Raw genomic sequence first — 19,882 nt, 5'->3', positions numbered from 1 at the left:
CTCTCCAGACATACTATGCGGTTCAGGACACGAAGGCTTACAACACTGAGAGGGAGGTGGACTCCATCCACGCTACCATCGAATGTGAACAACCGCAGCCGGACCTGTACAAGTCAGTACAACACACACGCACACACACCTGGAAAACACTTGACAAATGTCTGAAACACGTCTTCTTTCCTGTTACGTCTCTCCTACACAGATTTGTGGGCCGTATCAACATCTACATGGACAATGAGCCGGTGGCCAGGTGCTGTTATTTTGATTTGAAGACAACATTTGGTTGGATTTTGGAGTTCTTTTCTCAAGGACGAAAAGAATACAGCTGCAACACTTTCACAATAAGAGCGATCAAACAGTGTAACAATGAGCTGTTGTCTGTTTTTCAGGCCGTTAGGATCAGAGAACCTGCTGCTCAGAGGAGCCACGCTCAAGAACACTGAGTACATCTATGGTAATAGCACATGAAATACACTAATATGCCGGAAATAAAAGAAGTATTAATCTATGAGTGAACAAACTAGCTTTTTCCAGAGCTTTCGGATGGAGTTAGCTCAGTTGTCTTCAATTGAAGTATGGAACGTCGGCAGACGTGTATGCAAACTCGATACGCTGACGAAGACTGCTAGATGCCATTGAAAGCTCGGGAAAAAAAAAAGATGTTGTTTTGTCAAAGAGTGAACATTCCTCTCCCCCTCCTTTTCAGCGGTGGCCATCTACACCGGTATGGAAACCAAGATGGCTCTCAACTACCAGTCCAAGACTCAGAAACGGTCTGCAGTGGAAAAGTAGGCTCTCACATATACGTATTATAAACTTGTAAAGGTTACCGCTCATGTCTTTTACCCGACCATCTCTTCACTGACTGAGAGCCTTTGTGTTGCGCTGACTGGATCACTTTCCTTCCATCTGGCGCTGACATGCGTCTTGCATCCAGATGGCTTGTAGATATGACTGACTGGAGGTGGATTACATTTGCACTTGGCAACAGTGTGGGTCTGATTAATCCTTGGAATTGCATTTGTCTTCCTTTTGCCAAAATGGACTTGGCTCTGAGTAAATGCCTTGTGTGAGCTGTTGTCTCCTCTGACAAGAGCAGCGTGTTACAATCGAATCCAGTCTCTTTTATGTGCCAGATGTCTGTGTACGGACTAGAGGTATTCTTTGTGTTAATGTGGCCTCTTGTTGTCCCCCTCTGCAGGTCGATGAATGCCTACCTGGTGGTCTACCTGTGCATCCTCATCAGCAAGGCGCTCATCAACACGGTGCTGAAATACGTGTGGCAGGCCGACCCCAACAGAGACGAGCCCTGGTACAACGACAGGACCGAAGCAGAGAGACAGAGACACATCGTGAGTCTGTTCAGTATAATCCCTCAATTTAAAAAAAAACAATTCTTCATCCCCTCTTAACCTTCTCCCCTTCCTCAGGTGATCAGGGCGTTCACAGACTTCTTGGCCTTCATGGTTCTGTTCAACTACATCATCCCAGTCTCCATGTACGTCACTGTGGAGATGCAGAAGTTCCTGGGCTCCTATTTCATCATGTGGGACGATGAGATGTTCGACGAGGAGCTGGGGGAGCGAGCCGTGGTCAACACGTCGGACCTGAACGAGGAGCTGGGCCAGGTAGCAAAGAACACCTGGAGCGGAAAAAAAAAACGCAGAGAAGTCACGTTAGAGACGTATCCGGCTGTAACTCGTGTCCCGCTCTCTGCTCAGGTGGAGTACGTGTTCACAGACAAGACGGGGACTCTGACGGAGAACAACATGGAGTTCATCGAGTGCTGTGTGGACGGACACGTCTATGTACCTCAGGCTATCTGTAACGGACAGGTAACAGCCCGATGGACCTTTGTGATTATTCATTTGCGCGCATATCATATTGTATCAATTATTCCTATTGATGCTCTTTGATCCACTGTTTTACATGCATGTGGTTTTGCACATGTCCCCTCTTATTTAAATGTACTTCATTTGTGTTTTTGTGTATTAGGTGATGCCTGGTGCAACAGGTATGGACATGATTGACACATCGCCAGGTCCCGGGGCCAGGGTGAGCATAGCCTCAGTTGTGAGTGTATTTGTGTGTGTGTGTGTGTGTGTGTGAGGGTAACAGTGTTGTCCGTCCTCCGCAGGAGCACGAGGAGCTGTTTTTCCGGGCGCTGTGTTTGTGCCACACGGTGCAGGTGAAGGAGGAGGAGACGGTGGACGGGATCAAGCACGGCATCCACCAGGGCAAGTCCACTTCCTTCTACATCTCCTCATCTCCAGACGAGGTGGCGCTGGTGGAGGGCATGAAGAGGTGGAGCAACGAACACACATAGCACATTTCGAAACATTTCGCCTTTTACATGAAGTTATGTCACTCAAATTCAAACAACGGCGCTTTGCTTTGTGCCGCAGACTCGGTTTCACCTATCTAAGACTGAAAGACAGTCACATGGAGATCTTGAACAGGGATGATGAGATTGAGAGGTGAGTGTTGTTTATCGTATCAGCTCAGATAAAGCCGATCAGAATCCGATCCTTCCTTTATTGCACTTTCTTTGTCATTTCAGCCTGCTAGTGTCACTGCTCACCTTAGTTGTAACTTGACCACAGGATCATTTTAATGTTCGTGCGTTTTATTCTTTTCTAGGTTTCAGTTGCTGGAGGTTTTGACATTCGACTCAGTCAGACGGAGGATGAGCGTCATTGTCAGGTCCAGCACTGGTAATACACGTCAAACTGTGAATATGCACGTGTATGATTAGGTTTATGTCCATGGATTCTTTCACACACTTCTTTCTCTGCTTCTGTGTGTGTGTGTGTGTGTGTGTGTGTGTGTGTGTGTGTGTGTGTGTGTGTGTGTGAGCAGGGGAGCTCTATCTATTCTGTAAAGGTGCAGACTCCTCCATCTTCCCCAGGGTTGTATCTGGCAAGGTGGATCAGGTCAAAGCTCGGGTGGAGCACAACGCAGTGGTGAGAGCACACACACACACACACACACACACACACACACACACACACACACACACACACACTATAATTTACTACTATAGATTCACGAAAGTATATTCCCAGGATTCATCTTGCAAAATCGGTCCAAAATAGAAAATAGAAAAGTATCTGACGGTGATGTTTGTAGTTCAGTTTACCCTTCAAGATGAATTCCATAAATACCTCGCTGTAGATTAATCGTAGGTTTCAGTGCAAACAGAGAGATCTTCAGTATGTGGGCGTTGTGCCGATGAGGTTCAAATGGAAAGAGCAGTAGCTGCCCACACACCTCACACTCACATCCAGAGCCCAGACTCAAGCAACATAAGCTGTAAGAAGAAGTGAATGTGACCTGTTGATTCTTCCTCGATGTCCCAGCCTCACCCCGTTTGACTCCCTCCTCTCCTCCAGGAGGGTCTGAGGACACTCTGTGTGGCCTATCGGCCTCTGAGTCCCGAGCAGTACCAGGAGGTTTGCCACCTGCTGAACGGGGCCAAGCTGGCACTACAGGACCGAGACAAACGGCTGGCCGAGGCCTACGACGTCATCGAGAAAGACCTGATACTGCTGGGAGCAACTGCTGTGGAGGACAGGTAGAGGATCTCTTGTACATTTTGCTGCTTGTTAATTAGAAACCTAGTCTGTTATAACCACCACGCTTTCCCCTTTTGGATCTAAATGTCCAAAGCACTAACTCTTTATTCTGTGCGTGCTGCTGCCTTGTCAAGTGCTGCCCCACTTCTGAGAGTGAGGACAAGAGGCAGTTCAACCCTCCGATCGCACACTTTGCTACTGAAGCGATGACACTGCAGGCTTTAAAGCGGTTGTTAACACGAGTCAACTCATCCCGTGCAGAAGGAAGCGGAGCGAAAATGATCCAAGTATTAATGCGTGCTTATAGATCACTAAAATGTTCTCTTTGTTTTCCTACCGTCCTGCACGCCAGGCTCCAGGAAAAAGCGGCAGACACCATCGAGTCCCTCCACCAGGCGGGTATGAAGGTGTGGGTGCTGACCGGGGACAAGATGGAGACGGCGGCCGCAACCTGCTACGCCAGCAAGCTGTTTCGCCGCAACACCCAGATCCTGGAGCTGACCACCAAACGCACCGAGGAGCAGAGCCTTCACGACGTGCTGTTTGACCTGAGCAGGACCGTGCTGAGGCAGCACGTAGGCATGACCAGGGACTCCTTCTCTGGGTGAGACAACAACCTGTTACATGCTTTTAAATACTTTAAAATGAGAAGAAGCTGTATAGGATTGTTCTGGTCCCTTCTTTAAGTCCTGTATTTGACAGGTCTTCTGTTTGTCCAGTTTATCAGGGGACTGTACTGACTACGGTCTGATCATCGACGGAGCCACCCTCTCTGCGGTGATGAGGCCCGCCCAGGAGGACTCCAACTCAGGGAACTACAAAGAGATCTTCCTCGAAATCTGCCGCAACTGCAGCGCCGTGCTCTGCTGTCGAATGGCGCCGCTGCAGAAAGCCCAGGTACAAAGACGCGGGCGTCAATCTGAACGAGTAGGACCGGTTTCCACTCATATCGTTCAGACTTTGTGGTGATCTGCTTAGCTGCAGTAAGGAGTTAAAGGGCTGATGTCTCTCTCCTTGTATTTTCTAGATCGTGAAGCTGATCAAAGCCTCCAAGGAGCACCCGATCACGCTGGCCATTGGAGACGGAGCAAACGACGTCAGCATGATCCTCGAGGCCCACGTTGGCATCGGTTAGTGCTCTTGACACTTTGTTGTCCGTCCTGCTAACAAACTAACGCGCTCCATCCCCCGTGAAAGTCAGCACCTTAACCTCACTCACTGTCGTGATGCTTTCCACCGTACATGTGTGCAATGTATCCTTTTGTGTGTGCGTCTCAAGGCATCATGGGTAAGGAGGGTCGTCAGGCGGCGAGGAACAGCGACTACGCCATCCCAAAGTTCAAACACCTCAAGAAGATCCTGCTCGTCCATGGACACTATTACTACATACGCATCTCTGAGCTCGTGCAATACTTCTTCTACAAGGTAGCGCGTCTGCTCATTTCATGTATGCGTGTTTCAGTGAAACTAGTGAGAATATCCAAATATATCTCAATTGACTTTCTTTCTTGAACTCATTTGTTTCCCTTCTTTTCCCAGAATGTCTGTTTCATCTTCCCCCAGTTCCTCTACCAGTTCTTCTGTGGCTTCTCACAACAGGTAGGTACACACACACACACACACACTTACAAGTACACACAATAAATAATCATAAGAAGTAAATGAATGCTCTCTGCTCGTCTCCACAGCCGCTGTACGATACAGCTTACTTGACTCTGTACAACATCAGCTTCACCTCGCTGCCCATTCTGCTCTACAGTCTCATCGAGCAGCACATTAACATGGACATCCTGAGCAAGGACCCGTCTCTCTATAGGTCAGTGCCGTCGTCTAGTCTGTCTGTGATGTGAACACGTGAACACATTTCAGAGGCGACAGCAGAAGATTGAGGTATTTTAAGAAGCAGAAGAGTACACTAAATCAATTTGACTAATAGACTGCAGGCATAAACATGTTCTATTGATTGTACATCCATTCACAGGAGACACTTGCTCAATACAATCAGATCAGGCCTTGGAGCGCAGACACCTCCCACTTTAACTTGGTTTGACTGGGTTCAGTTTAGTCAGAGCTCAAAAATGTCTAAATAGAAAATTTGAAAGCTAAATCTAATTGGAATATTTTACGACAGTCATTTCTGGTTACGGTCCTCCCAGAGGCAGCTAATGTGCTCTTGATTCAAACGTGAGGGAGTCAACATGAGTCGTTCATTCTGTCTGCTGTCATCTCGTGTTTGTCTTCAGAGATATCGCTAAGAACTCCTTGCTGCGCTGGCCCATCTTCCTGTATTGGACTATCCTGGGTGTGTACGACGCCTTCGTGATGTTCTTCGGGTGCTACTTCCTGTTTGACAACACCACCTTCACCAGCAACGGACAGGTAACATCCACGTGTCAAAGGCGGCTCCTTCTGTTCAGTCTCGGACAAGAGAACATCTACAGGCTGCGTAATGACGACTTCATTTTTACAATTTTTGCACCTTATTATTTTTAGTACAGTTTGTAAGAGAAACCCATAAATGTGATATCTTTTAATTTACATCAAATTGTGGACTGCATGCTTTAATATAACATATTTTGTTTTTGATGAAGTACTATTATGATTTATCGTGACGCAGTTCTCTCCAAAACACATCGATCACATCTAATTTGCTGCTTGTCATTTGGCTTTTTCAGTGTCTTTAAGATGTTTTAAGTTTATTAATTCAGATAAACACAGAATATTGTTCTTTGTGGTTTGAACCTCAGCTTATTCTCACCTTTGTTTGAGAATTGCTTTGAAAGTGGATTTCTTAATGTGAAGCATCTGATAGATTCATTTTTGGCTTTTAGATGTTGTGTTGTCATTTTAACTCAGAACTCAACGAGGTTAGTCAATTAAAAATAACTTAAAAAGAGACGGTGCAGGTGGACTTACACCTGTTGGTATGAACTTTAAAAGATGATAAACGTTCTCCCAGTCACATCCAAGAAGCGACAGCATGGCGGGTTTCCATCTTTCTCTGTTTCTCTATTTGCTTCTGTTCATTTTCGAGCAGCGTTGCTCTCACAACTGCTTTGAGTTGCTTTGTTTCACTTGTTTTATGCATTGGATTTTTATTCTTCTCCAGCCACAAAACTGTTGTTTCTTTTCTTATGATTTCCTTCTTCTGGCCTTCTCCTCTTCTCTCTCGCTTCCTCTTCCTCTTACCTTTGTGTTGCTTTTTCTTTTTTGCTTCTCTTTCCTCCTCCCAGCTAATGACAACCAACACACAGATGGTAAGCCTGTCCCTGTCTCTCTGTCATCTCTCCCTAGTTTCCTGTTTGCTCCCGTCTCACAGCCTGATACTAAACCTCTCGTCCTCCATCCACCGTTCACCTCATGTCCAGCCGCTAGTGCTTGCTGTAGACACATCAACTGTAGGCGTTTGTGTAGTGACCCCATGCTCATGTGTCCAGGTGTTAATGTAGCGATCCAGCGCTCTACATTCTGTGTGTGTGTGTGTGTGTGTGTGTGTGTGTGTGTGTGTGTGTGTGTTAAAAGCAGGGGATAAATGAATGGAGAGAAAGAGTTGCACTCCTACTTCCATTACATGACATTTGAGACATTCGGTCATCTTTCTAATCTGATTGTCCCTTTTAGAGCAGAAGCACATTGTCACATTTGCGGCTACTCTCTGAGCCATCAGGACTATTTATAGGCTTATCTGTAAAGAAATACCGGAGAGTGGCCCTTTCTTATTTATTTGCAGAAAGTAAAAGGGAATTAGGCGCATTTGCGTACGTCAACAGCTGCACAGCAAAACACCAGAACAATGACAAGCAGTTTAAACAGATCAGTGTCGTAAAAGTCGTCCGGTGGTGCCAAGAGAAACAAAGTCCAGGACCAATCCAGTGCCTCGCTGTTATCCGATCTCTGTAATTCTACCTTTAACAATAGCAATCCAAACTTTTATTGTTGTCCGTTGGTACTTTGGATCGCTTATAATGGCACTCACAGTCTGGGGTTACAAAGTAACTGACAAAGTCTGTTTATAAGTCATAACTGATTTCATTTATCACCATCACATCATCATTCCGCTTATTCCGGTGGCTTTGAAAAGCTTCTTTTTGTATCTCTTCTTGCTCGTCTTTATGTTCTTTTTTCCTAATTTATTGGTGCATCACATCTCTAATTCTTTCTCACGGATTAAGGACATTTAAGGAAAACTGTTATATATATTAATGCTTCTTTAGTTAAACCTGGGTGAAAGTCCAAATGATCATCTTAATCCTATTCTGTCAGGATTATTATGGAAAAACACTCTTTTATAATTCCTGTAAAGATGACTGCTAGCAATACTATCTGTCTTATGTCAGTAGCATTGTGAGCTACTTTATTAATAATTAAGACCACATTTCCCATAAGCCCTGTAAGCCTTCGGTCATAAAGAGCAGAGAGCCTTTTAGATCACTTTCTCATGCAGCTTAAATAGATTTCTATATTGCTTTTTCACTTTCTGCGCTTTCCCAGAAGTTGTTTTGCGCACAAGTTGAACTGCGATAATGAAGTATACTTTTTTTTTTGGCTGTAAAGCAACACAAAAAGCTTGAGTAGAGATCACGTCACTGCTTCTGGTTGTATTTAAGTCCCCTCATCTCACCTGTTTCCCACCCATCAGGAATCTGACAATCTATTCTTCACCTGAATGTTGCCGTCTGAGCACCCTGCCATCTGTTTGATTGATTGATTCCTTATTGAGTACCTGCACTTCAGTTTATCTGTGTCCCATATCAACACCAGGCCCGTAGAGTCACCTCGAATACCGTTTTACGTAGAACAGAAATCGGCGTCACTAACAGCCTCTGTCGTTTGCCTCTGCAGATGTTTGGAAACTGGACATTTGGGACGCTCGTCTTCACCGTGCTGGTCTTCACCGTTACATTCAAGGTAAACACACACACACACACGCACATTCAGTCTGCACAGTGTCTGCACTCAGAAGCACCAGAGCGAGGCTGGATAAAGCTGGTATCATTAGAGTGCGCTGTGGCGTTTGACCGGTGGAAGGTTTGCTCTCTCTCAGCTCTCCCCTCTCTCCTGTAGTTGGCTCTAGATACTCATTACTGGACCTGGATCAACCATTTCGTCATCTGGGGCTCGCTGATTTTCTTTGTGGTCTTCTCTCTGCTGTGGGGAGGAATCATCTGGTAAGCTCATGTAGATGGATAATGTAGGCATGATTTAATGTAACAGCCTGAAACCTAATAAGCTGCTGAGAAAAAAAAATACATTTATTTTCTTAATATCGCTGCCTCCTCTCCTCTCCTCTCCTCTCCTCTCCTCTCCTCTCCTCTCCTCTCCTCTCCTCTCCTCTCCTCTAGGCCTTTCCTCAACTACCAGAGGATGTACTATGTGTTCATGCAGATGTTGTCCAGTGGTCCGGCCTGGCTCAGCATAATCCTTCTGATAACCGCCAGTCTGCTGCCAGATGTGGTGAAGAAGGTCATCTGCAGGACGCTGTGGCCCACCACGACTGAACGCATACAGGTGGGTGCACACTCGTACATATTTACCGTCAGCCGTATGAGAACGTTTTTAGACTTGCATCCATGATTGAATAATAGGGCTATTTTTAAAAAAATCTAAACCTCTATTTGTCAAATGAATTACATGGTTTTGGGAATAATTACGAATCAAATCTTTTTCCTTCGAGCTCAGGTAAAACAGCGCCCTCTGCTGGTCGTGTTCCATAAATCAATTTAGCACATTTACCTCTAAACTTTGCAAAGAACTAGACGTCGGCAACACTGAAAGTGGTCAAAATTAAATTCAATATCTAATTAAAGCTTTGTAGACACACGTATACTACTGTTTATTAACTGTGTGTGTGTGTGTGTGTGTGTGTGAAATGTCTAACTGGTGACTGTGGGTCAGCAGATGTACGCTGGCTTTGGCTACGTCCCTACTCTGTTGGATGTAAGTCAGTAAGCCTCTGTCGGTCTGTGTGCAGTGCTCCTTTATCTCTTCCTTTAATAAAAAAGAGAGACTCAAAATAAATTTGGATTTCCATCAACCCTGGTTTGTCGTAGATGTGTAGCCTGTTAAATAGGTTTGTTTTCAAACTGTTTGCAGTGAGGTTTGAACTTCTTCCATCATGTCTTAACCTGCTCCTTCCTCTTCGCCTTCCTTATGACTTATGACGTTCTCACGTTACGTCTGTAAACGTGAACTTTCACGTGGCATTTTGAAAAGATAAGATAAGATAAGATAAGATAATCCTTTTATTGGTCCCGCAGTGGGGAAATTTACAATCGATCTCCAGAGCTTTAACTCTCCCTCCTCCCTCTTCCTTCCGTCCTCTGACTTCCTGGTTCCTCCCTTCGTCCTCTCCTCCCTCTGGTTCTCCAGACTAAGCGTCGGTGCCTCGCCTCCGAGCCCTCCACCATCTTTATGCTGTCTCAGACTTCCAGCAGAATGAGTTTCTAACCCAGCCCTCCCAGAGGTGACCCTCTGCCTTTCCTCCTGTCTGTAACCTGCATACAATCCTCTCTTTATTCTTTCATTTTGTATCCTCTTACTTTCTCCCTGCTGCTGTTCCGCATGAAGTGACTCTTTTGTTAGTGATCGCATGCCAGTGATGATGTTAGACTGTGTGTGTTTTAATGTCGTATGCGTATGTGTGTGTGTGTGTGTCCACAGCGTGTGAAGGATAATAGAGGGTCTGAGAGGGCCCTGACCTACCAGAGCTCTGTCACCTTACTAGATGGAATAGCTGGCACAGAAGCCTAGAGGGCTTCGGCACGGTAAAACACACACCCTGCTACTGTGCGTAATGGTAAACGGTGGGTGACGTTAACATCCTGCAGTGATGGGGTTTACTTTGCCGTGGTGAGACGTTTCACAGATCTGAGAGTTTTCTCTGACTAACACATGGGTGGAGTGTGAGTGTGCTGTGAGGGTCTTGAAAGTTCGATGATCTAATAATCCCTCCAGGTATCGACTAAAGCGCTCGCCTCCTGTCGGGTGATCCTTTACGCGGAGCTCTGGCGCCCTCTAGTGACACATTTCAGCCTTCGCCGCAGAGCCAGAAGGCTCGACACACAGTGGGACTGAACATTTCGTGCATGTTTATCCGTCATGTTTCCCTCTGCATGGTTTTGTTTGCCTCTTTTTATGCTGCTGTATGGCGTTCCAGTATTTATTTACTCACTCGTGTATGTGTACTTCATTTGCTCTGGCTGCATTGTGTCTGAACGGGATGGACAGGATATTATCATCACAGCTGGCCTATTAGATTAACGCACTTTATTAATTAAATTATACAAATAATTGAATTGTCTACTGACGCAGGTTCAGGTTACTCACAGAAGAAAGCCTCTTGCAGGAGCTCATTTGGCCTTTGTCCCTCCGGCCTTAACCTCCTTTTTAGATGACGTTTTAAACGTACTATATCACTGAAGATAGTATTCTCTACTGTAGCACTAAGATTTCCATTCAATGGAACTAAGGCCTAAGACTAAAGGTACACAAACGTATCTACAGTTTGATTTCTGGCCAGCTGGGATAACAATGTCTCCTCCATGAATCTCCTCCATCGGCCCTCTGTAGTAAACCTGTAGTTTTCACTTTGTCGTCTCCTTTTCCTCCCTCTCCACACACAGAATGCTGATAAACTCTACGAGGGCCAGCTGTCCGAGTTCACCCCCCTGGCGTCCCTCCACGCCCCGTCCATGGCTGGCAGCCTCCGGCGAGGCTCGGGCAACCAAAGGAACGCCCCGAACCCTCGAAGGTCTGAACCCTTTACCAAGAAAATCATGTTCACGCGCTGGCAAAGAACGCCAGACTACAGCACCTTCACCCCCCTCCTCCGATTCGCCGATGGCTCCCGCCACTTGAACGGCGGGACGGGGCCAGAGACCTCAGTCTAGTTTATTTCTGTCTGGTGTTTTTTGTTTCTATTCTGATATCAGATACAATAGCATCCATTTGGAGGTGAACTCAACGAAGGAATAATTTAACAGATCACTGGAAAGTAAAGTTACACAAAAAGTAACTCAAACTAATTTATTTATGTTCCTGGAGTCGAATAACTGCACTACGATGCTCGTAGCAGGTAATCCATCTCTGAGGGGGTTACAGTGAAAGTGAACTTCACAACTGCTCTCAAGTCAGCAGCCAAGTATGGCACAAAGCACTATGGGACGGCTCTGGGAGGGACTCCATCCGCAGGGGCCTCGCCCGCCGCCACTACGTGCAAAAGGGCTCAGCGTACTGATGTCACAACAAAACAGACTCGAGAGCTTTGATATCGTAAATGAAAGAAATATGTGCACTGGCCCTTTAACCCTGCCTGCCTTTGATAGCCGGCAGCTGCAGTGTACTTTACTCCATGTTAAAGGATTTATATGACTTTTTAAAGAACATTAATGGTGTGTTGTGACTGCGCTGCTGATGAAGACAGTAACAGTGCTTTAGCCAGCTCGAGCTTTCTCTGACCAAACGTTTCCTTTCTCTCCATTCCTTCCATCTCTCTCTTTCTCGTTCTGCCTCTTTTCAGGACTAACTGGTGTTGCCTGTGCGCAAACCTATTATCCCGAAATACTCCCTAGGACTCTCTACGACATTGTAAGGAGGGCTGCAGTAGAGCAGTGACGCCAAAGTGTTGGAGAAGTGGATCTAAAGTGGTCTTTTTTCCTGTTTTTATCGTCTTAGTGAAAACTTCAAGAAAGACCCACTTTAGCTGCACATCCAGCACTTGAGCTTTCAAACTCCCACGTAGGTAGTCTGGAGTGATTAGTGGAAGAGATGTGTGTGAGCTAGCAGTTGTGTTTAGTGTGTTGTCTCTGCAGGATCCCTGTCTGTCTTGTTGTCTTTGAAGCACTTTAACTGTCGACCTTCCCCTTATGTATCTATAGTGCTATACACGGAGCTCTTTATGGTAGAAACGGCTGACGGCTTCCCAGCTGTCTCTCCACGCCTTAATGTCACCTTGTAAATACCACATTATCTTGACCTTTTTACCAAAGAAACTCAAATACAATTTGGCGCCCTTTAGACATCGACTGCTGGATATACTGTAGTGCTGTAAGTGTGTGAGCTATAGGTCAATGTACACACTCGTGGTTCTCGTGGCCAGCAGAAAGAATATGAAAGTTAGTATGACGGTAGAAAAATACAGCTCTTTAAATTAGATGTTAACAGCACTTGTGCATGTCTTGTCGAGCTTTGACAGCTTACTTGCGTTCTCTTTCCTCAAAGCGCCTTCAAAATGATCACGCGAAGCGTGTCCTTATTGAGATAATGCCCCAGACTGCTTGATGCCTTAAATGAAAGCACAGTTTTTTCTGAAGATTTGGTATCGGATCTTCTCACCTGATTGTTTGATTGGAAAGCAAATAAGCGTTTTACCCCCAAATGTCAAACTGTTTGAGGTTGGTACAGCTAAGATATAAAGTTCAACTGTATGCACCCATAGAGTGCATACATATCTAATGAGATTCTCCACCTTGAAAAGGGTCGCCTCTGAATTCTGTCTCACACTTTCCTGCTTCAACATTTAACCTCTCTGTCTTTCTTTCTAGCTGTCTCTCTCTCTCTCTCTCTCTCTGTCTCTCTCTCATTCTCCCTGTGCTGAAGTGATGCTGATGTGGGAGTTATCCTACCTCTGTGAGAGCCGCCTCCACCCGCCTGACCATGCTCTTCCTGTGTCCCCCCCCTCTGCATCTTCTCGGGCCATCCATCTATCCATCTATTATTGTGAGACAAGAGTAGAAAAGATGTTTTTTTTAAATCGTACTTCTCTGAACCAAAGCCTTGTTGCTGCTCGAGATACTTTTAGCTGCTTTACATTAGGTGCCTTGTGGTAGTTTTTCTCTCTGCTGAACTGTCTTTGCTTGCTTTATGGTAAATCGACGACTAACAAGAGGCATTTGGACCGTACAAACACGGACGATGGATGAACGGATGCATGACTGAGAGAATGGATACGTGAGTGAAATGCATCATGCTGTCCAAGAAGACTTATTCACAACTGAAACCGAACTGGTCGGAGCACACTGGCAAAATATCTGTTGGATGTGATGTTGTCTTCAACCTTCATTTGAAGGAGACAGAAAACTTGAAGAGCTCCGTACGACCGCTCAATATTACATATGGGATTCTTTTTGTTGTTGATATTCTGCAGTTTCCTTCTAATTTAACATCTCCGAGTTCTCAAAATGTGGGTTTTCTATTTCAATATTTATATAAAATGAACATGCTGTTGGTTTCTGTGGTGAAAATCCAAAGGATTTGTCTCTGAACTTCGGTTGCGTATTAAAGGCAACCTCTGGTTGTATCTGACCGGTCACATTGGAACTGCATTCGACCAGAGATATGTTCTCGATGAAAGCTTTTCACAGTGAAGTCACAAAAACCAAGCTATCTGCATGGTTCAATCCCTAAAGTTACAGTTAAAATGATCGCCTTGCATGTAAATGATCCAAAAAAACAAAACACTTGCCATGTGGTAGTGAATTAGTATTATGATGTTTTGCATCCAAAAGTAATTTATGTTACAATCGAGAATCAGTTATTGCAATCCACAAACGAATCCACCAAATCATTTATTATGGGAGACGCTGTTCTAACTATTGTAATTAGTCTTTCTGAGTTGAGTAAAATACTTTCGACCACAAACAGACAATTCTTTATGATTGGAGTTTTGGCACTTAAAAGCATCTGGAAGTCAGAATATCCTAATTATTGCCATAACCCCCCCTTCTCTGTGGGAGGTGATCTGTCCAAGAGATAGTCGGGTACTTCCTGTCTCTCTGTTCCGTCTGAGTCGTTAGAAAACTGTGGAATCCACATAACTGAATGAATGAATTGCAACACAAAATTCCCGCAGTTACTGTCGTGCTTTTTTGTATGTATGTTAGAGATCTTTTTATACATTCTGGAGATTTGATGCGTGTCTTATTGACGTAGAAGAGTATTCGAACGAACCAAAACCAAACACTGGACATGTACGTTTGCATAGCTTCAATGCTTTAATAATGAACCCCTGCACTGGACATCAGCTGTCTGAGGATTGACACTCTGCTGTAGAAACTTCCAAAGCCATTAACGGTGGATTTAAGGTCTTACTGTACCGATCGCTCTTCGTCCTAACTGTCCCGATCTTTCGACGCCACCTAAACTGACAGCCTTCGAACAGAATGTTATCTTCCTCTTTTACAATGTATTATTGTACAGTGTTATATTTCTCATAACCAACAGTATCTGTAAATCGCTGTACACTCAGATACAGGATATATATATATATATATATATATATATACAATATATATAAATGTAGTTATGTTAATTGATGTACAGTTTTGGGGTCTTTTTATATACAGTTTTTAACAGAGTCATATCAAGATTTACTTGTGGATTTTTTTGCCAACATTTCTGTAGCTATTGATGGCAAACAAACTGTACATTTGCTTGAAAATAAAAGCCAGAAGTGGAAATATAAAAACCTGAAATAATGTGATTTCTGTTGTTATTTTCAGCTGCACTTCATGCCTCAGCCACAGGGATGCAGTAGAGTATTTCGCCAGACCTTTCTGAGGCCTTTACAGCTCAAAGTTGTACGAATCAAACGCACCTGAAGAGTTTCTAAATATCTGGAGCTGATGAGATACAATCTAAAGGATGCTTCATGAGTAGAGTTTAGAGCATTTAACCAACCTGTGCTCGCTCATGCTGCTCAAACTAAACTACCAGTTGTGCTGTAAATGCCACTCAGGAAATGGTTAAAGAAAAAAAGACAATTTTTAGATTTAATGTGTTCCCCAAAGTTGCTCCAGGGCTGCCGTCTGAGGACGTCAACAAGATTAGGATGGAGGTTTCGGATCGATTGGATTCTCTTCATCCTTTTCACTTCTCGTCTGCGCTGATCTTCCACGTCCTCTCCTCCACAGCTGGCAGCCGATGAGACCTGCTCGTGTGTCTGACAAGGATGGAGAAATATCTAGGGCAACACTGTCAAGAGGTGAAATGTGGGGAAGCAGAAGAAATATGAAAAGTAGATGGTGAAAAGTGGTTGTGCATTTCCTTTGTGGTTGCACAGACCTCTATTACCATCCCCAAGATGGATTTTCTTCAGTCGCTAAATTGCAATGACTCATTCAATCATCTTAAAACAGAGCAGAGCGATCAAAGTCTCAATGTTTTACCACCTATTTCATCAAATGCCACTAAAAACTTAAACTATAAATATGCATTGAGTTATACCTCTAATTTCATGTTTATGGTGTATTACTTAGTATAGATTCTGAAATATATAGAGAGGTGGGAGGTGTAATTCAAGGTGTAACCAAGTCCTGAACAACCTGTTCACCACCAATTTAGGTTTCCTTCATCTTGAACTGCTTGAGGTTAGATTGCTTGAAGCACATAAAACACTTTTTAAGGTACTGCAGGTGTGTGTGTGTGTGTGGTTGTGAGGGCTGTAACAAAGTGTGTTAGATTGATGAATTCACACCTCCAATCCTGCAAAAAAAGAAATACTCAACATATCGAAACGACATAATGAAACGGTAGAGACAGAAATGGGACTGGCAGAGAAATCAAAGGCCCTGAGTAGATATCGGTTCATTTTCCATCGTGCTAGGAGTCAGACTTCTTTATCTGAAGCTGCAATAAAGCAACAGGTGACTGTTAAAAATATGAGAATGCAATAGTAATCCTGTAAAGTGCCATGCGCTACATCCTCTTCCGCTGTGAGATAAGGGTGAAAGAAAAAGTTTGCCATTTTGGGAAGTACGCTTATTCGCTAACTTGTTGTGTCTGAACCAAGCTGTTTGGTAATAGGCGATCCACAGGGCTCAATCCTGGGCCTCCTCATCTTCTTCCTCTCCTCTGGATCTAGTCCAGAATGCTGCTGCCCAACACTTTGATTCACCGGCTCCTTTTTTTTTTTTTTTTACTGCTCTCGTCCAGTTCAAGACTTCCATCGCGAAATGTAATCTAATATGGCCACTCCCCTTCGGTCACTCACTCCCTCCGCACATCGCCAGAGGCAGACAGAAGAAGGAAAACCAGCAACAAAGACGGTGTGGAGGGTCTTCTGTCATCTTCTGCAGCAACTTCCTGCTTAGTACTGAAGCCTCTATTCAAAAAGAAGAAAAGGAAAAGCATTTCAACATTTCTTTTTGTTCTTTCTATGGTCTGGTATGGAGAATCAAGCTGAGAGTTTTGGAGGGAATATATTATGATTTCATATGAGTGTAATTTAATATCAGTATGCACTCTGGATAAACTCACTTGTGTGGATTTTATGGGATTACAAAATCAGCTCTCAAATACGGACACTTTGTGTGTGTTTCTTCACATGTCTGTGCCCAGCGGTACGTCTGACACTCAAAACTAGACTTAAATCATTAGACCTTTAAGAAACACATACAAGCACCGTGTCTCGTCTGGTGGATCGTGTCAACGTGTGTCTCTATTCACGGCATTAAATGGAGGGAGGTGATGGAGGCATCCACACGTGAAATCTACGAATTAGCTGTGAAATTGCTGTTATTTGCCACCAATTGTTTATGACTCAGTACACATTGTTTTCCCTCTTTTTTTGTATTATGGCCTGGCCTTTAAAGAAGGACGTTTTGAGGATGGATGCACACACAAACTCACCAACAAGGAGGCTTTTGAATTGATTAGGTTAGTTTAGTGAACATTAACACAAACACGTAACGTTTTAAGAGCGACTGCAACACTTTAAACATGTGTTTCTGTTATAATAGCTCCTCCTGTCTCTTCTTCTTCACCTCCTGTCTCTAAACAAGGGAAATTGTGCAGAAACTTTATTCCATCTGGCCTCCAGCCTTGTCACTTCTTTGTCACTCTCATCAATGTCTTGACACACAATAGAATCAAATAACACACAGAACAAGACAATCTGAGGCTGAAAGACTTCTAGTTCACTGAAAGCTTCAAGGGCTATAGGCGTCATCTGGAGTACACATGGACATTATACTACATGTGCGCACACACTGCTTTCTCTGTTCACTCAAGGCCACTGCTCAATTCTCCATTTCATATGGCTGCATGCATATGTTTTCAATACTAAAATACTGGAAAGATCTCATTCAAAGTGTCACTGCAGGATGGATGGACACTTGACACTCAGTTAAAATAAAAAAAGATAAAAAACTTCTTTTTTTCTGCCACAGCGTTATACAAATATGTCAATGTATACAAATAATGTAAATGTATAATGTAAAAATAAGGCTTAACATATTTAAATAAACACTATACATGCTGCAATTTACCATTCACTTCCTAGTACTGTGTGTTTCATTAATGGGAATAATTCTATGGGAGGTATTGTTATATTTGGCTATAACTGTATGCTGGCACAAACAGTTTATAAGTAGAAGTAACTCGTCAATCTCTCTGTAAAATGCAATGAGGAGGTTTTCTCTTTCTCTCCAAAGCAAGCCAGGACTCTTTAACAAGTTGATATATATGTATGTAATGATTTGCTTTAAGACATAACAGGGAGTTATTATTTATATATTTTTAGGACCATGTCTTTCCCCCATTTTTCACTTTTTGAGGTCCCTCAGAAATGAGTGAAACAGCGCCCCCCTAAGATTTGTATACAATCAGTGTGGCCACAATGAGTACTGCAGGCTTATTGCGGTCTCCCTGGGAGCACAGGTGGAAGTTGTTATCCCTAATTAAACATAGTTAAGTATCAAACAATCGAGCAACTTCTGTAAGGCCACTGTGGAACTGAGCGGACACGTCGCTGGAAAAGAAAAGTTATTCGTGAAACCTGACAAAGTCTGTCAACACTACAAACAAACAGAAAGTTAACAAGGTAATTTAAATGTAACAACCGTTTAGCTCTCCAGTGAAAGTAACGTTCGCTAGTTATAGTCAGTGTTGCTAAAGATGTCTGCTAACGTGCTAAGGTAGCAGCCACAGAGAGGAAGAAGACTGTCAACAAACAAACAAACTTTCATAGCAGCGAGTGCAGTTGGACATCAATGAACATCTCCATAAAAGAAATGACAATTGACATCGACAACAAATGTGAGTAATATACACTTTATCTCTGTTTTTGTCTTACTGTTTTGGCTTACTGATACAAAAGGTATAACGTTATTAGCTACTTTGTATTTAAGCTGTGCTGCATAATGTGTATTGAGCATATAGATAAGAGCCAGTAAGTCATGTATTTGATTTATGCATTGATACCCTTTGATGTGAACAAAAAGTTATAGATCTGTGAATGTCTTGTCAATACTCAGCACGATCTATACTTTTAATAGAGTTCAAGCTTTCTAGTACTCTACATGTTTGTCTGCTTAGAATTATGGCTGGGAAAAAGAAATATTTAGATATCGATATTGTGTTGTTGACTATTGGTGCTTTCACAAAATATTTACACAAAGCCATTTTTGATAAATAATCATCATTAATGTGGATATAATGACGAAGTGGGTAAAGGCAAATAATAGAACAGAAGATTACATCACTTTACTGTAATGCAGCCTTTAAAACCAGACACCAAAATCTAAGCCGATAGTCTCCTGAGAATATACAATGGAAACATGTAAATCTATGGTACATGCATTGTGTTTTTTTGTGACCATTAACCTGTAAAATGGGCGCTTAGTTTCAGAGTTAATTTATTTGGCCCCTGTGGTTAAAATGGGCCAGAGCTGTCACTGAACAGACGAGAGGTGACAGCTCTGGTTCCTGTTGGTGGAGGCTAAATATGGGACACAGACTGCATCACACTGCTGACTGTCTCCTCTTACAAGTGCAGAAACAAACTAATCTGATTAACGTGTATCCCCCCTCTCGATGCTGAATGGAGTCCAAGTGCCAGTGGCTCAAAGCTGACGTTTTTCTGCTGTTCTTCCAAGCAGTGCTGTTACGAACCCATTCCCTTTTTCTCACCAATTACTGAATCACAATTAGGGATTCAGAAGGTTTAAGTGTGAAGTGTTTTTAAACAGCCACAGAGAAACACACTCTTCCTACTCTCCCTTTTTTTTTAAAATTTAAGATTCATGTTGCAAATCTTTTTTCTGTCATCTCACGACCCCTCAGACTTATCTTGTGTCCCTTTTGAGGGGCCCGACCCCCAGGTTGGCAACCGCCGGACTAGTGCAAAGTAGTTAAAACTATAGCTCCTCCTCCAACATTGATGCATCCCTGTTAATAATATAATTTATTATATCAGTCATTAGCCAGGTTTTCTGCAAAACTAATACTTTTAAGATTTTAGTAAATTTAGCTGATGATACTTTTACTGTAATTTTACTTAAACAGGATTTTAGATGCAGGACTTTTACTTG

General features: G+C 43.4%; 1 protein-coding gene across 2 annotated transcripts in view; it reads left to right on the top strand.

Moving 5' to 3' along the window:
* atp11a (ATPase phospholipid transporting 11A) overlaps positions 1-15,014 on the top strand; it is a 29,438-nt gene extending 14,424 nt beyond the window's left edge. The window contains exons 7-31 of one of the 2 annotated variants that reach the window (XM_079185362.1): positions 9-112; positions 203-250; positions 390-454; positions 707-788; positions 1,202-1,352; positions 1,431-1,628; positions 1,722-1,835; positions 1,996-2,055; positions 2,138-2,304; positions 2,406-2,477; positions 2,641-2,714; positions 2,860-2,963; positions 3,393-3,574; positions 3,928-4,179; positions 4,295-4,472; positions 4,603-4,705; positions 4,855-5,000; positions 5,115-5,174; positions 5,264-5,391; positions 5,819-5,954; positions 8,418-8,483; positions 8,640-8,743; positions 8,918-9,083; positions 10,236-10,339; positions 11,198-11,338. In XM_079185362.1, coding sequence (XP_079041488.1) covers positions 9-112; positions 203-250; positions 390-454; positions 707-788; positions 1,202-1,352; positions 1,431-1,628; positions 1,722-1,835; positions 1,996-2,055; positions 2,138-2,304; positions 2,406-2,477; positions 2,641-2,714; positions 2,860-2,963; positions 3,393-3,574; positions 3,928-4,179; positions 4,295-4,472; positions 4,603-4,705; positions 4,855-5,000; positions 5,115-5,174; positions 5,264-5,391; positions 5,819-5,954; positions 8,418-8,483; positions 8,640-8,743; positions 8,918-9,083; positions 10,236-10,325 — 2,850 coding nt within the window. In that variant the 3' untranslated portion in view covers positions 10,326-10,339; positions 11,198-11,338. Of the gene's footprint in view, positions 1-8; positions 113-202; positions 251-389; positions 455-706; positions 789-1,201; positions 1,353-1,430; positions 1,629-1,721; positions 1,836-1,995; positions 2,056-2,137; positions 2,305-2,405; positions 2,478-2,640; positions 2,715-2,859; positions 2,964-3,392; positions 3,575-3,927; positions 4,180-4,294; positions 4,473-4,602; positions 4,706-4,854; positions 5,001-5,114; positions 5,175-5,263; positions 5,392-5,818; positions 5,955-8,417; positions 8,484-8,639; positions 8,744-8,917; positions 9,084-10,235; positions 10,340-11,197 lie in introns of both variants that reach the window. The other variant, XM_079185363.1, reaches the window with a different exon arrangement.
* Positions 15,015-19,882: the final 4,868 nt, after the last annotated feature.

Source organism: Pholis gunnellus (genome assembly GCF_910591455.1).
Source record: "Pholis gunnellus genome assembly, chromosome: 24".
In the NCBI taxonomy this organism is placed as follows: Eukaryota; Metazoa; Chordata; class Actinopteri; order Perciformes; family Pholidae; genus Pholis; species Pholis gunnellus.
The sequence above is the reverse complement of the archived record's forward strand: the minus strand, read 5'-3'. Positions and strand labels throughout refer to the sequence as shown.